The sequence below is a fragment of the Orbilia oligospora genome (genome assembly GCF_000225545.1).
Source record: "Orbilia oligospora ATCC 24927 unplaced genomic scaffold scaffold00110, whole genome shotgun sequence".
Taxonomy (NCBI): Eukaryota; Fungi; Ascomycota; class Orbiliomycetes; order Orbiliales; family Orbiliaceae; genus Orbilia; species Orbilia oligospora.
This window is the reverse complement of record NW_011645667.1, coordinates 533631-550389: the sequence shown is the minus strand read 5'-3', so window position 1 is coordinate 550389 and position 16759 is coordinate 533631. Positions and strand designations below refer to the sequence as shown.

At 45.9% G+C, this 16759-nt stretch overlaps 4 protein-coding genes across 4 annotated transcripts; 2 read left to right on the top strand and 2 right to left on the bottom strand.

The window, feature by feature from the left end:
- Positions 1-375: 375 nt before the first annotated feature.
- Positions 376-3140, top strand: AOL_s00110g145 (uncharacterized protein; the record flags this gene model as incomplete). Its single annotated transcript, XM_011126835.1, has 5 exons — positions 376-869; positions 952-1382; positions 1444-2073; positions 2147-2391; positions 2457-3140. The coding sequence occupies 5 exons, from the start codon at positions 376-378 to the stop codon at positions 3138-3140; spliced, it is 2484 nt and encodes an 827-aa protein (XP_011125137.1).
- Positions 3141-5632: 2492 nt separating this feature from the next.
- AOL_s00110g144 (uncharacterized protein) lies at positions 5633-8591 on the top strand (the record flags this gene model as incomplete). The annotated part of the gene is made up of 6 exons (XM_011126834.1): positions 5633-5815; positions 5919-6327; positions 6388-6651; positions 6714-7964; positions 8032-8307; positions 8371-8591. 6 exons carry the CDS (start codon positions 5633-5635, stop codon positions 8589-8591), a joined length of 2604 nt encoding a protein of 867 aa, XP_011125136.1.
- Positions 8592-9212: 621 nt separating this feature from the next.
- On the bottom strand, positions 9213-10559 carry AOL_s00110g143 (uncharacterized protein; the record flags this gene model as incomplete). The annotated part of the gene is made up of 1 exon (XM_011126833.1): positions 9213-10559. One exon carries the CDS (start codon positions 10557-10559, stop codon positions 9213-9215), a length of 1347 nt encoding a protein of 448 aa, XP_011125135.1.
- Positions 10560-13227: 2668 nt separating this feature from the next.
- AOL_s00110g142 (uncharacterized protein) lies at positions 13228-16335 on the bottom strand (the record flags this gene model as incomplete). Its single annotated transcript, XM_011126832.1, has 4 exons — positions 13228-13433; positions 13500-15744; positions 16019-16180; positions 16279-16335. The coding sequence occupies 4 exons, from the start codon at positions 16333-16335 to the stop codon at positions 13228-13230; spliced, it is 2670 nt and encodes an 889-aa protein (XP_011125134.1).
- Between the last annotated feature and the right edge of the window lie 424 nt (positions 16336-16759).

The window sequence follows — 16759 nt, the reverse complement described above, 5'->3', positions numbered from 1 at the left end:
TGATTATATAAACCCACAAATGTTCGCAACTGTTGCGGTTAGCTTCGCGCAACAGTTAACAAGAGCTTTTTAGTGGTCTATACGTACACGCGCAAAAAAACAAGAAGTTCTTGATTCTTTCAACGTTTTGAAACTTGAAGGGGGGGCCCATAAGCAATTGTCCTAATTGATCGATGACAGTTCAGCTAGACCTTCCACGAACGGAAATGCAAGAATCTTCACGAGCTCCATTGCCTCGTGTCTTCCAACCTTGAATTATTCACCTTCTCTCTCCCTTTCCTTTCCTTTCACCCTCTCCTCGAGCTTCTCTTCTTTTCTCTCTCTCTCTCTCCTCCCACGCCTTTTTTTTTACTTCTATCGAAAACGTGAGATACGATGGAACAGCGACAATCTAGCTCTCGCCGCTCCAGTGACGCGGGTCACTACGTCCATTTCACGCATCATGGCCTCGCCGCAGGCCACGGTACCAATACTGCGCCTAGTAGCGGACGCAACAGTATGTACGATTACCCTGCCACGAGCACCAACATGTCCGGTTTTGCAACCGCGGCAGGGACAACAGCTACACCTGGTGGAGGTTCGCCATGGTCTGGTTTTCCTCCCCAAATCAAACGATACGCATTGATGCCCACCAAGGGGAAAGATTGGGCAAAAACCAAGAAGGACATGCGATGGGATGAGAAATTTTGTGGGCCGAATAAGAGGGTTAGGAGGTTGTTGATGGTTGAGTATTGTAAAACCGAGGAGGTGGAGCCGGATGGGAAGCGGTTTATTAAGATGGAGGCGAAGGCTCTGGAGTGTAGTGATATGGAATCTCTTGAGACTTTGTGTAAAATGGAAAGAGGCGATGATGTTATCCTACGAGTATTGTAAGAGACTTCATACCTTATCCCCCCTGTGAAATCCTTTGATATCGTTACTGACGGCATGATATATATGATTACCTTAAAGCCACGTCCAAAACTTCCCACAGGCAACCGAGTTCTTCGTCGCAAAGTATCGAATGCACGACAGGAAGAATATCGAAGGATGGGATAACCTGAAAGAATGGGTGTACCATTTCCGTCCTACCCGTCGAGCAGGGAAGGCAGTGCCTATGGCGAAGACATTCAAGAAACGACAAATGCCTGGTTTGGCTAAAGTTGCTTGGGGAATGGATTGCCTCAAGGTCATGAGGGTGGGCTATAGACCCGATGATAATAAAGAAAGACACCCTGATACGAAAGTTGCAGAGTTGAAGGGGTTTTTGGATGACGATGAAGCGACGGATGAAGACTCTGGAAAGCCGGGGCTGTTGAGGCCAGAAGATCCCTGGGAGTCGGAGGATGACGAGAGGTCGCCGTCACCGCATTGGATTGATACAGACCCAAATAATCCTAGGCGTAAGTTGTACTTAGAAATATCTTATTGGTGAATTCAACGCTAACTTTACTTTTGATGTAGTCGCTCACCATACGCATGACATTTACTCCCAACGTTTATCGGTCTACCTTCAGTGGGTTACAAGCGAGGCTCACAAACCCCGCCCCCATCACTCAGACGACCCAGAGCGCAAAGCAGTGGACGTCTACGATGGTGGCTCCACCGTCATTGTCTTTGATAACTCTGAATCTCTATCGATTGATGACACTATTGTCCCTGCTCACGGCGAGATCGAAAGAATCTGGCGTGGTCCCGGCACTAGTTACTACGAAATAGTCACCGACGAAGATGGACAAGATATCAATGGCTCGGGGAACGAAAAATTCTCCCGCGATTTCGTCCAGCGTGTCGTCGAAACGATCTACAACAGCGTGGCGGACTGCTGGGAAGCCGTGCTTGATGTCGCCTGGGATCATGAATCCATTCTTCAGGATAGTATCTACGAACATCCTGCAGATGAATCGCGAGCACCTGAGTTGTTTAAAAACTCGGAGACGTGGTTGAAGTTTTCGAAGTTGATGTCGTATCATTTGGAATGTATTGGGGATGTGCAGGAGTATATTGGTGATTTTAGGGATGAAGATGAATCTAACGACTCAGATACGGCGGTGTTTACTTGGTTGAGAAGTGTGGAGCAGACATTCCTGAGGTGTAAGTTTCAACCAACATTCCCTTTTTATACATACCTATAAGTATCTAGAGCTTTGCTGACCTTTGGTAATAGTGAATGGATACATTGAAGAAGATCTGATTAAACAGACAGACAAATTAACTGATTTGATGTATAAGACGGTGGGCATTCGAGATTCTCAAGATTCGCTGAGATTGGGAACGAGTATGTGGCGGTTGTCTTGGGTGACATTCGTATTCTTGCCACTTTCATTCATTACCAGTTTCTTCGGAATGAACGTGGATGCATTTGAAGATAACCCTCCAATCAAGTGGTACTTCATTGCATCTGTGCCATTTGTGAGTTCCCTTTTAATAATATTCATTCGAAATGATCTTAGTTCGGGTTCGCTAACGCTGGGTAGATGACTCTCGTCTTAATTTCTGTTTTCGTGCTGAAATGGTTTATTGACCGACACCGACGTCCAATATATGAGCGTGGAGTATACGAACGTCTATTCAATGACCTACAGCAACAAAATGCAGATCTTTGGTCTTCACACGGTCCTCGTGAGATCAAACCCATCGGCGTCATTTCTCACATCAAATGGTGGGTACTCTACCATTTCACAAAGGGACGATCGAGCTTCAAAGGTACCAATATCGAATACGATTCTTTTTGGTCACGATTCAAGCAATATTTGGTCTGGAGATGGAGCCCCGATATCGTTTTCCAACCCCAGGACACCTGGACGGATAAGGAAAGTGGAGAGGGTATTTCTAGAGGCAGGCAGAATAGTTTACAAAGACCACCACCAAGTCCTAGAGTGCTGCCTTCAGGAACGATCGGACCGGGACCGGGACCGAAGAGAGTTTTGTCAGGACCAGGCCGCCCAGCACTCCGCCGTGGACAGAGCGTCAGCTTTTCGCAGAGGAGCGCGAGGAGCGAAAAGAGTGCTGTGAGGGTGGAGAAGTCACAGCCATTCGAGTATAAAGGTACTCTAACGCCGCCACCAGCGACACATACGCCTCCACCTCCGCCACGAGGGGCGCTTGCTCCGACGGTCTCGATAGAAAGAGCATCATCTTCACCGCCGCGTCAAGGTTAATGATATGTCTAAATGATGGGAACGACCATCATGAAATTCTTATGATTCTTACGACAGCGAAACTATTGTTTTGTCGCATCTTTTTGTTGCATTTTGAGCGACTTGTGTGTTGTTTGCCACTGTTATGATCGACAGGGTCGACGACATTGCGTTGTTACTCAACACTTCATGTGCACCCGCCGGCCTGAGGCTTGTTAGCCCAGAAAATTGTGCCTCAAGGCCTCCTCCCTTGTTTTCAGATATTTCCAAATTCCGACGTTGAAACTTCCTAAACAATAATTTACGAAAAGGAATCCTTTCCGTCGTTGCTCTTGTTATCCTTATTTTTTTATTTTTCCTAGCTCTCCCGTCGAAAATCGCGCAATGACAGATTTTGCGAACGCTGCCAATTCTGCACCCAGGTTTCGGAAAGACCAATCTAAAAGCGTATTCAAGAGACCCCGCCGGGCAGCGACAAAAAAGGGCGCAATATATTTTAACGGGCAGCCCTGACAGGTAAAAAACGTGGACCTGGTTGCGTGGGATGATTCGACCAAACCGTTTTTGTAGATCCTCCACCTGTTTTTGTAATTGTTTTTGTAAACTAAGCAGGTATTTTGTTGAGAGAGTAACTTATAAGGCAGAGAGACAGAGTCCTTTTTTTTTTTTTTCCCGGACGGGGGTTTGAGGCATATTATAATGGGTTTTTATAACAGCCTTCGGAACGACATTGCATTCAGCGATGGGGTCGACGGATTGGATTTTTCTCTTGATGGTTGATTTGGATCTGACTAGCGGTTTCAGACTTCCCACAATCTTGGCGATTGGGTGATTGAAGTGGATATAGCCAGCAATCATATCAGTGTATTAACTAGTGTAATATGATAATTTAAAGAGTTCAGAGTTAAGTAATCACGAATCGTGGAAACAATGGATACTACAGATGTGATATCGGGAGACGGATATAAATGAACTGTGATTCGACGGCTGCAGGTGCCAACGGAGAGGCGGCCGCAGCTATATGTGAAAATGCAATGCAGGTCAGGCCTGCATTCCGCATGGCCTGATTCGAACTATTCGATAGTTCTTTTTTTTTTTTTTTTTTTTTCCTTTGACAGATTGAAGGGAATTAATTGGTCTCGAACAGCACAGCAAAGTACAGCACAGCACAGCATGGCATAGCACAATTCGACATGTGAAGAGTGTGAAGTTGAAATGATTAGCTAGAGAGACTTGATTTGATCAATTGGGGTTTGTATTAGATAACGATGTAATTGGAACATCAGCGTATACCTGGAGGCCGGTATATACAAACTCTCAGAGCTCTTCATTGGATTCATACGCATAGTTGGCGCTGGCGGGTAGGTACTTATAATCTATCTTACTTTAGGTACCCACATAGATGCTGCAGAGGAATTAATACTGGGGAATGTGAGCCCGATCAATTTGCATTCTCCGACAAGTCGTTCTAGTCCGAACTTGAACTATCACAGGTTCGGATGATAAGATAGAAGAGACTGCGGGGCCATGCCATGTCAATTCCGGCCGGGTCTAACCAGTGTAGACCACTCGAGTATGTACTTTTCTCTTTTCTTCTTCTTTGTCTCCTTCGAAATGGGCAAGCCCATACGGCGGGACAAAAAAAAGGACTCCAAAAAAGCCCTCAGATTTCTCATGTTGGACTGGGGTGAGGGGTCTATCTGCTTGCAAGTCGACCCCTCCACTGCATGGGTCTATCCGTCCCTCACTTCGATAATGAAAAAAATAAATAAAAATAAAAATAAAAAAATGAGAATAATCCGAATTAGAGTCCGACGATTGAAAGTAGATGCCCCATAGGCCGGGAGGGGTTCGGAGGAAGTAGACAGGCACAGCAAAAGAAGAAAAGTACGAGGGACTAAAATTTTCAAGGGTTCTCGTTCTGTTCAATTGAATCTGTATAAATGTTCGTAGTTTTCTCCCACGCGGCGGCCGTGGAAAATGCTGCTTTCCAATTGGGCTCAAATACAGTCGTCGACTCAGGATTAATAAGTAATTAGCACAGACTGGACTCCGGCGTCGCTCCATTCGCTAGCTATCGAGGCTAGTTAGTACCGGAGCTATCGATATAAGCTTATAGCTTAATCTTTTCTTCTTCGGCCGTTTCCCTTTTTTTTTTCCTGCCCCGGTTTGGCTTAGTTTTGGGGCTTTCGTCATAGCTCCGCGCCGACGAACTGTACAGTACAGCAAAATAACCACCACCGCCAGCTGCCAGTCCAAAGCACCTAACCTCCACCACCAAAACAACACTCCGCCAAAAACCCTCTCTCTCTCGCTCTCTCTTTCTTTCTCTTCTCACAAGGCTGGATTGATATTACACTTTTTAAACTTCTAACTTTCGGATATCAAAATAGAGTTGGAATAGAGCAAAGAAGGAAGAGGAAGAAGAAAACAAAAGAAAGCTTAAGCTTACCCGAAGAAAAAAAAAGAAAGAAAAAAAGATTAATTAAGCTTCTCGTTTCTTTTCAGACATCATGACCTCAGACGGAACTCAGCAGGTTCAGGTGTCGGGGTCTGGTCCTCATCCTATAGACATCATGGCTGGCGTCGACGGAACCGATCCATCTAAGGCGCCCGAGAAGCTGGGCTTATCTGGCACCGTTATCATTGCTACGGCGATTATGCCGTACAAGTTCTCGTTCGGAAACGGTGAATGGGTGGGTTTTATCCTGTTCTACTCAATCGATTCAATGTTCCCAAGTTGGTGCCAATGGAGATAGGAGGGACATCGAAGGCTAACCGGGTTCATCAATGGAATAGGAAATCAGCCAACGAAGGGGCAACTCCGCGTTAAATTCGTCGTTCAGCCACCTCGCCTCCGGTACCTCCTGGAATACCGTCATAGTAGGCTGGCCTGGGGAAGTGAGTCAGTCAATCGGGAAACGGGACGTGCAGAAGGAACATCAGCAAGCTGAGGGTGGAGCTTCCACAGCGCCTGTTCAAGCTGTGACTGCTTCGAGCTATCAGCAGCATTCGGCAGAATTGGAGCAAGATGTCGTGCTGTCGAAGCAAGACCGGGTGAATTTGGAGGAGCAACTCTCGCATGAAGGAAATGAACTGGGAAAGAAAATTGTTCCTGTCTGGGTGGTCGGCGAGAAGGATGGAGATATTAAGAATGGGGATGTCGTTTTGAAGGACCAGAATCGATGGGTCGACTTTGCTCAGAGAGGTACTGGAGCTCCATTTCCCTTCACGAGTATTGAAACAAAAAGCTGACTAGGGAGGATAGAAATCTGGCCGACTTTCCACTACCTACTACGAGAACCCACAGATGGGCGAAAAGAAAGAACATGGTGGGCTGACTATATCAAGTTTAACCAGGCTTTCTCAGACAAGATTTTCGAAGTCTACAAGCCGGGTGATATCGTCTGGATTCATGATTATCAGTTACTGTTGGTGCCTAGCATGCTCCGTCAGAAACTATCTAGCGCATATATTGCCTTCTTCCTGCACAGCCCATTCCCAAGCTCTGAGTTCTTCAGGTGCATGACAAGTAAGATGACCCAAATAGCTGCAATATCATCATAACGGCGCTAATACGTACATGAATTACAGAGAGAAAGGAGCTTCTAGCAGGAGTTCTCGGCGCTAATCAATTGGGCTTCCAATCTTATGCTTATGCGAAGCACTTCATCTCCTCGTGCACTCGTGTCCTTGGTTTCGAATCATCCGGCAATGGTGTGGATGCTTATGGTGCCCACGTCGCTGTCGATGTTTTCCCCATCGGAATCGACGCCGCCAAGGTCGACAAGGACTCCCATAACGCCAATATTGACGAGAAAATGCAGGCAATCCGCGAACTTGCCGGCGGCAAGAAAATAATTGTTGGACGTGACCGCCTCGACTCTGTCCGCGGAGTTGTTCAGAAGCTCCGAGCCTTCGAAATGTTCTTAGAACTCTATCCAGAATGGAGAGATAAAGTAATCTTGATCCAGGTTACATCTCCCAGCGTATCTGAAGGTCCTAAAGTTGAGCACCAAGTTTCTGAGTTGGTTGCGCATATCAATGGAACTTACGGCTCGATTCACTTCTCCCCTGTTCAACATTTCCCTCAATACCTCAGCCAGGATGAATACTATGCTCTTCTCAGAGTTGCAGATCTTGGTCTTATTACCTCTGTCAGAGACGGTATGAATACTACATCCCTCGAATACGTCGTCTGTCAAAAGGAAACCCACGGCCCTGTTATTCTCTCCGAATTCACTGGTACAGCTGGCAGTCTCTGCGACGCTTTCCAGGTAAACCCATGGGATTACCGTGGTGTCGCAGAGGCCATTAACACATGCCTCAGCCTTCCAGCCGAAACAAAGGAAGAGCTTCACTCGAAGCTCTACGAACATGTCAGCACCCACAACGTCCAAAACTGGACAAATACTTTCCTTAAGGGTCTTCTCACAAACCTTGCTAGCCATGATCAAAGCCAGGCCACACCACCACTCGATCGTCAAGCTCTTCTTGATCAATACAACAAATCCACCCGTCGCCTCTTCATGTTCGACTACGATGGAACCCTTACACCGATCGTTAAGGACCCTCAGGCTGCCATCCCCACGGACAAGATCATCCGCACCATTAAGACGCTCGCTTCAGATCCTCAGAATAACGTCTGGATTGTATCTGGGCGTGACCAAGCGTTCTTGGAGCAGTGGATGGGCGACATTGCAGAATTAGGATTCAGTGCCGAACACGGAAGCTTCGTAAGACGGCCGCGTGATTCAGAATGGGTCAATCTTACGGAGAAATTTGATATGAGCTGGCAAAAAGATGTTTTGGATATCTTCCAGTACTATACTGAGAGAACACAAGGTATGACTTCCCGGTTTTATCCACTTATTGTGACAGTACGTCCGAGAGACTAATATTGTGAGGGCAGGATCTTTCATCGAACGCAAACGTTGCGCCCTAACCTGGCATTACCGTAGAGCCGATCCAGACTATGGTGCCTTCCAAGCTCGCGAGTGCCAATCCCATCTCGAAAACACAGTTATGCAAAAATATGACGTTGAAGTCATGACGGGCAAGGCCAATCTTGAGGTCCGCCCTACATTTGTGAATAAGGGTGAAATTGCAAAGAAGTTGGTGGCAGAGTATCCTGATGATGCTAAGCCAGACTTTGTACTTTGCTTGGGTGATGATACTACCGATGAGGGTGAGTGCGAGAATACCACCGTATAGTTTTGGGTCTATGGAAGAGACTAATGAGTTTTATTAGACATGTTCCGTGCTCTCCGACGATCTACGCTCCCAACGGAGCATGTTTTCGCTGTTACTATCGGCGCGAGCACCAAGATGACGTTGGCAAGCTGGCATTTGCAGGAACCGGCTGACGTGATTGATTCCGTCAGGTTGTTGATCGGAGATGTTGATGAGGTTCCTGCTGCGCCTTCGGGCGAAGCTGAGGGCAAGGAAGTCACTGAGGAAAGTAAATTATAAGTACCAAGCTTTTGAAGGGAAAAGAATAAAATAAAATAAAATAAGGAAAGGCCAATTCGGTCGTTGGGCGTAGCTAGAGGTAGGATTTTAGGGTGCAGCAGGCCTTTTTGTCCTTTTTCTTCTTCTTCTTTTTCTTCTTTTTGGTTGTATGTTGAGTTTGCTTCTTTTAGTATACTCTCGTTCGATCGTTCTGTCTTTCCCTTCCCTTTTTGTAACACCTTTGTAGTCAGCGAGTAGTAGCGAATAGCTTGGGAATAAAAGCGTTCGTTTTGGAATTTGGTTTTAATGAATCGGCGATAGAGATCCAAATGCAAGAATATATCGAGATCATGCGCGCGGCTGTGATGTTGTATTTTGAACGGTACCGTGTTGTTTCGTAGGTTCTCATTTTTAGAACTTACTTATCTTGTAACGGTAAATAGGTAGTATAAATTTAAATAGATTTGTATATTCGTGGCAGTCGCATTAGTCATTAAAGTATACATGTACAGTACAAAAGGTATTCCCTATATATATATAAATGGGATTTCTTCACATCATTCGTTTATACATTCCCTCCCCGGAACTCCTTCGTCGCATCGATCCAAAATGCAATCCTAATTATGTAGCAACTTTAACATCTTAATTCTCCTCACCTTCTCTCTTTCCGCCCTTGCCCCACTTCTTCTGTTTCAAGATCTTAGGTCCAGACAGCTTGAAGCAGTTTGCATAGTAGGTGATCGTAGAGCTCCAATCGCTGAAGATACCAGCGATTTTAATCTTCTTGACTAACACGTCAAGAACTTCGTACATTTGTCCGTCGGTTTTCATGACATCTGCGATACTGCCGTAGTAGTATTCGCCTCTAGCTTTGACTGTACCCAAGGGACCGGAACGTTCGAATGTCCAGGGGATGATGACGAATCCTTCTTTCTTTGCGACTTTGGCGTATTCAGATGGAACTACCTTTTGTGTCTTTGGGTCAATTGTGAGGAGGTAGTTTAATGGTGGAGAAAGGACGTTTACGCCTTTCTTTCTGATAGCTGGGAGTTGTGCGGCTGCGGCGGTGGGGTTACTTGGTGGATCACCTGATTCGTCGAGGAAGACGGCTTGTTGACCGAATGTTGTTGGGTATTCTTTGATCCATTGGTAGACGTCGGCGGGGAGGAAAGATTGTGGCCATACGCGAGATGGGTCGATGTCCTTTTTGATGAAAGTCTCGATCATATCGCGGGCGTATTGTTCTTGGGTGTAAGGACCCTTTGTGGTTTGAAAGGGCATGGGGACTTGTGAAGGGGGGGTTTTGAGTTCTGGAGTGAATTTCCTGTTTCCGGGGATGGAGTCGACGAGGTCGATGTAGGATTCTAGAGACATGACTTTTCCGCATGTTTCGTAGAGTTGGGTGCGCCAGGTTGGTGGGGAGCCTTGGTATTCTAGTGGGGTGGTGGCTTTGGAGTTTGATGCGTCCATTTTGGAGCATAGGGACATATACTCTTCGAGAGTGATATCGCTTGTACAGCACAATGCTGTGGCGGATGAACCCCCACTGGCGGGTTTGAAAGGTACGGTGCATTTTTTGGCAAGTTCGGGACGAAGTAGGATGTCAGTGGTAGTATGTAAATCGCACTGAGAATGACGACAGACGAGTTCACGATCCTTTGTGAAAGCTACGTCGCATTCTAGAACACCGGCGCCCATTCGGGCTCCTGCGATTGTGTTTTCGACGGTTTCTTCTGGGATTTGAAGGGTTGCACCGCCGCGGTGGCCGATTGAGAAGTCGGTTATACTGAAGGGACCATTTTGACAGCGGTTTAGGGCGGATTTTAGGTGGGAGTCTGTCATGTTGTTGACGAGGTAGAAGGGACGCGGGTCGAGGGAGACTTTGTAGTCTCGGTTGAGGGTTCGTGGTGATAGAGTGGCTGGGGCGCTGAGGGCGCTGTCGGCCATTATGGCGGCGGTGAGCGCCACTGTGGTGAAGGAGTACTTCATTGTGGATGAGAGGGTGGGATATATGTCCTGTGGATATGTAGAATGAAGGTAGGGGCTAGCTATAGATAAGTTGTTGTTTTAAAGAATGTAGGGTACCTCTACTTAAAGGGTAGCCTAAGTAGCTGGTAAGTATATACTTGTAGGGATATAGTTACTTGTATATAGAGCTAACCATGAAGTCGAAGAACCAGGCCTTTCGAAAGGTGGTATGCTATAGGTTTTATACTTCTACTGAAAGGAGGAGGTTCAACTGCTGTTGGGACCCCCAATATGCAAGTCCGAATGCAATGCATGGCATGGTCTGCGATAACGCTTTCCACCCTTTTGCTTTTTTTAAAATCCGGTTATCCATTAATATTTTCATATGAGATCGAAAGGCAGGAACCCGATTGATCCGTGGGAGCCGTCGTCCAATCCAGGGTTCGGAAAGCTACCAGGTGCGCAGACGGTGCCCCGATATCGTCGTGGCTGTCCGTCGTAGTTACATGGTGCACCGCATGGCTAGCTATCGCATCAAGAGTATACGTACCGTCCGGTTCCAGTGTGACAAGAATTCCTGGGCATTGTGGGAAAAAAGCTTGGGATCAAAGGAACCGTCGCCGCTTGGAGAATATACTCAAGGTTTGCGGTTGTAGTAGACCGCACCTTCCCGATATCAGGACCTTTTGGCTGTTTTTCGCTCGTCCGCCCATCTAACGCCCCCTGTTGAGTTTATCGGTTGGTTGTCGAACAAGGGTATCTCGGACTTCCTGCCTGACGAGTGAAAGCCAGGGGGCGGTCTTAAGTTCTACTTGCTCACCCCACGTGTTGCGAAAGAGCATGATTCTTGGAGAAATGATCGGAGTGCATGTGCATTGGAATTTCTCTTTCCGTTGCATTCTTTGCATCTATTGATCTTCGCATTCATTCCAAGGATATTTAGGGTCGCAAGTCGTTAAAGCTAGCTAGGTAGCTGAGCTTTCCCACAATTTAATATAATATACGTTGTGGAGCATTGTCGTGCATCAATGCATATGCCGACATGACATGTTTTATGCGGGGGATGAGCGGCGCCCCCGTCCCACAAGGCCAAAGCAGCAAACGAGATTCGATAAAAATGGGTCTTTCCCGAGTTCGTAGATAGAGATGTATTCAGGTTCGCGCAGGTTTGAGAACCGTACTATCTGGTTGAGCAAAAATAGGCGGCCATCCGATCGAAGGTCTTACTTCGTCATCTCTGAAAAGCCAAAAAGGCTCCACCATCGGCGACGCAATTGGGCGAATAAGACATCGTTCCCGTCGAACGTGTCGCTTGTGGTTCGGACGTTCCTTGCATTAAGGGAACGAAAAGGTGATCCATCTGGAGCGTACAAGATGGAAAAGGCGATGCATCTTTTGTTTTCTACACAGGGTGGAACCGGGGTCAGGGATCAGAGCCAGCCGGCCCATGACGTCTATTCGAAAAGAAGAAGGTGGGGAAGCCGGTGGTTACCTAGAACGTTAACTATAACGATATGGGTATATTATTGGATTCATATGCTTCAATGTCAGCTCTTGCCGTTGGAGCTGTATAAATGAAACGAGTCGAATCCTTTGTAATAAAAAAGCATTTTGGCATTCTGTAATGATTAGTATTCCATAAATTGCTAAAAAACTTGAGGTCTTGGGCATAAACTGATGAAACGAAGTTACGAAACATCTAGCTGTATACATGTAGTTAAAAGATAGCGTAGGACTCTCGAACGGTCGCTATCCTATGGGGATTTGGTCTGTAGTATCACACAGCGTATCAAGAACCTCGAAGAGGCTGCCAAGACGTCGAGGTCTTCGAAAGCGCAACACGTTTTTTCCAACAACTCTCCGAAGATTTATCTCCAACTTCGCCGCCACGATATAATTCTTGAAGACCTTATTGGAGTTAAGATATTCCAATTATTTTTACAAACCATGATTCCAATATCATACCATTCAAGCTTTTATCAAGAAATTACCCCACGTCTACCTAATCACATTAACTTGCATCCTGCATCCGTATCTGCACCCGGGCTGCATACCCCGGTCCGCAGAAGCGAAAATGTGTAAGACAAAAGGTTTGGAAGTTTAACCAGCTTGCTAGCTAACTAGTAATCTTTAATCCGTGTATTATGCGTACCGGGAGGACAAAAAGAGTATTAAACCGCCGTCGCCAATAATCTCTCCCTCGTGGCTGTGCCTGATTGATGTAAATGGGTCGGTTACTCCGGGCTCTCAAGAAATTTACCCCAAAAGGAAATTTAAACCCGAATACTAGCTGTCTAAAATCAAAAACGATCCTTGTAGGAAAACCAATCTTTGGAGAAATAGCCCTTTTATTCTAGAATTTCCGGAGTCCCAGGCACCCGGATGTAACCATGTCATGTATCGATAGCGATATCGCAGAGACATGGATTCCGACCCGGTAGACGGTTCATCGGAGCTGCCCGATTTCTGCAGTCCGAATAATATTTTTTTTGCATGTGAGACTAATATTAATGTGGTGCAGCTTGTAATAGTGATCGAGATCATATTTTACTATGAAGATTCAAAAACGAAGGTGCATTCATTACAAGTATAATCGATGTTCCCCGGAATTCTAAAAAAAACTGAATGCTCGCAATGCAGGCCAATCTGTGTGTATAACCCAAAAAGTATAATATAACGAACCCTTCCATTAAACAGCCAAATGAACCCAAACCCACAGATCCCATCTATCATCCAACCTTAGGTAATCCCACGCACCTTGCACATCAACCGTAATCTCGCCGTATTGTTTCCCTCGTCCAATAGTCCAAAACCTTTCGGGTACGTCTTGTCCACCAATTGTAACTTGTCTGATCTTACCGTACCTACTCGGGTCCGAGTAATTTGCGTAGATGCCTATAATATAACATCGTCAGCATACACGTTTCCCATAATTAACCCCTATATATTCTCACGACTTACCAAAGATTCCTAGCGCCTTCAACTCAGCTCCAACCCTAACGGTAGAGTTTCCGCCCGCAATCTTAACCTCGCTCATACCCGCAGCTCCAGAGATTTGTTCCAGCAGCCCGAATACACCAACACTTACTTCTCCTCTCCCACCGTCGATTCTAACTGGCACAATAGGACAAACAGCGACGACATCCCATCCACCTTTTACTACATTCATTTTGACAAAGCCCGAGCTCTTTACTATTTGTACTTTCTTCGTATGGTGCGAGAATACACCAAACTCTTTAACAACTTGCGTCTCGCCGCCAAGCGTGGTAATAACTTCGTCCCCAACAATCTCCCTTACTGGGATCATATCCGTCCTCTCCCTCCCACCGTCGAGGTCAAAGGTTCCCAGGAGCCCGATATCGTACCCTGAAATACTAGCAGTATTAGTAACCCTTAATGGCCTCTTTTCCCCAAATCCTATAAAGAACTCAGCGCTTCTCGCTTTCCCATTGGGCCTAAGTGTCACCATAGCCCCGGTCTTAGATCTTGCCGTAACCTTCTTAACGATGCTGATATCATGGCTTCCGACATCATCGGTGATGTAAACCGGTCCGCCAGAGATACACCGTGCTGCGGCATGATACCCTGCCCACTCATGACGTGTTTGGAACATATCCCAATCAGGAGTGACGTTTAATCTTGCAGTCAAGACCGCATTATGCGCGTTTGCGAAAATATGCCATGGATGACTGTTTGGTGTATGTGGGAAGAAATCGTCTGAGTTCCTCAAAGTGAATTTTGGAAGTGAAGGGGAAAGGTGGTTTGTGAATAAGATCTGTGGGACAAGTGACATGCAAGAGATCGCACGAGTTCCGAAGTACTTTGATGCGGCGTTACGCCAAGCTGAGAGATATGCGGGGAATAATTCTCCCTTATCGGCGGATGGAAGTCTTTCGTCGAGAAGACATTGAGTGTCGGCTTTGACGGCGGTGATACCCTGGTTTGAAAGGAATTTGTAAAAGTCATCGTAGAATCGGCCGATGTCCGATTTATCAACGACATAGATACTCTCGTTTCCTACGTTCCTTAGTTTGTAATTTCTTGAGATCCAACCGTTAGGACTGACACCGTTCCAATAGCCTAGTATTCCATGCCAAACTGCAACGTGCTTTACCCCTCTATTGCTTCGCTTGATATCTTCCACTAAACCCTTAAGTCCTTTTGGAAAGGCGATTTTGTCAGCCTCGAAATCTGTCCACCGATGACCGAAGGAGTCTCTGCCGTTATTATCGAGTGATTGCCAATTATCATCAATAATAACTGTTTGAACCTCAATCTTAGAGTCATACAGATCGTTAACAGCGTTAACGATACGTTTGTCCGTAAGTTCTCTTCCCAAGGAATTCCAAGTACAATACTTCAACGAGTCGCTCCATGGATCATCCCCGCCGCCTAGCTCTGCTTCTTCCTCGATATCCATGATCCTTCCATCTTCTCCTATTCTTTTCGCCCAATAAAATGCCTCTTCGACAGCTTCTTCTACGTCTCTAGCAACAACAACCACAACCTTCCCGTCTACTTTTGAAAACCCATCATTCCGGCCAACACCGATAATCACATCCTCCTTAGCATTCTGCGACCCCTTCAAATATACTGTTTTTTCACCATTACTCAACGGTAAGAAGAGTACGACATCACCTTGGTAAGTCATAAACGCCGTCATAATAGCTTCACGGGGCGGATGAAAACCCTCGTAGTCCCTAAGACCGCGAAAAGACGAGTGGTGAGGTTGTACCCATGCTGTACCGTGTTTTATAGTTGCGAAATATGAGATTGTAGTGCCTTGCACGGGAATTGCAAGGGCAGCTTCAGCGTACCCTGGATCTCGAGAGGTGCGAGAAGTGGGGATTGAAAATGTGTATACCCATGTTCGGGGATCTGTGGCTACTGTATTCCCCATGGATTTGTGGAGTTGTTCGATTGTGACGGGGTTTACTGAGCCGTCTTGTGGGGGCGGTATGGTAAAGTATTTTTCGATAGCGCGGTGGTCTGGCATACCAATTAAGAAGTTGTTGTTCATATCTGGGATAGGTATTTCGGGACGGAATATTATGATTCCGTCTCTAGTTTGGTATTCGAAGTTTACCCATTTTTTGGTTGGATCGCCGGGGTAGAGATAGTTTATGGTGAAGGATATTGGTTGGCCGGATGTAGGGCGGTATAGAGTGTGCTTGAAGTATAGAGAGGAGGAACTGACGGTTGAGAACTATTTGGATATTTTACACATTTTAGCTGAAATGATAGATGGTAAAATAGAAAATAAGGAACATAGGAAATAAAACAGTGCATGATGTATAAGTCACCACGACGCTACAAAGTCGGTGGGTTATTCATGCGTGCTGCTAAGTACCACATGGAGAACCAGACTCGCGCAAATGGTATCGACGTAGATACTTTCGTAACTAAATCGTCGTGAATACTAGAAAGGAATAACACCTCTACAACCTACTATGTAGAAGTAATCAAAGAAATATACTTACGACGCTGAGTTCTTCATCTTCCAAGCATGGCACCATTACATCCTCCCTCCATCCATCCGACGTTCCATTATCATGCCAGACGGCACAAACTATGCCTGACCTACTAGAAGATAGGCCTTTGGCTTCCAGGTCTTCGAGGTCAATACAAACTATAACATCAACCTAGTCCGTAGAATGAAACTTGTGAGCCAGCTATTTCGTATACTTAGGATTTGTCTTGGCTACATCATATGTGTTGTAAATGTGGTATTTTATCCTACCTCATCTCCGTCCATGACGGTTGTTCCCGAAAGTGGTGGATATGATGATAGTTTCATGGTGATTAATATCTGTATTTAATAAGTATTCGTCTAGAAGAGAATGTATGCTTGAGTAATAGCTTGAAGAATAATAATACAGTTCCGTACTTCCAGTTCGGGTCGAGTCGACTTGTGGATGGATTCGGATTATGTGTTGTTGATTGTCGATGGATTAACCAATCTGATCGTCAGCTGCACCTGCATGAACGAACCGGATATGGATATCTAAGTAGTACTTATTACTGCGGGCTTTGTGAATGAAAACTTCTTAGTTTCAAGGAATTTAAAATATTTATCCGGGAGTTTCGCCAGGAGAAATGGGTCCGCTTTTAAATAGCAAGGCCCTTCAGCTCCGTTACAACGCGTAGCATATATTGCTTTCCCCGCGTTCAAGGTGGTGGGTGGATATGTGTCAGTCCGATTATCGAATCGGATCACAAGG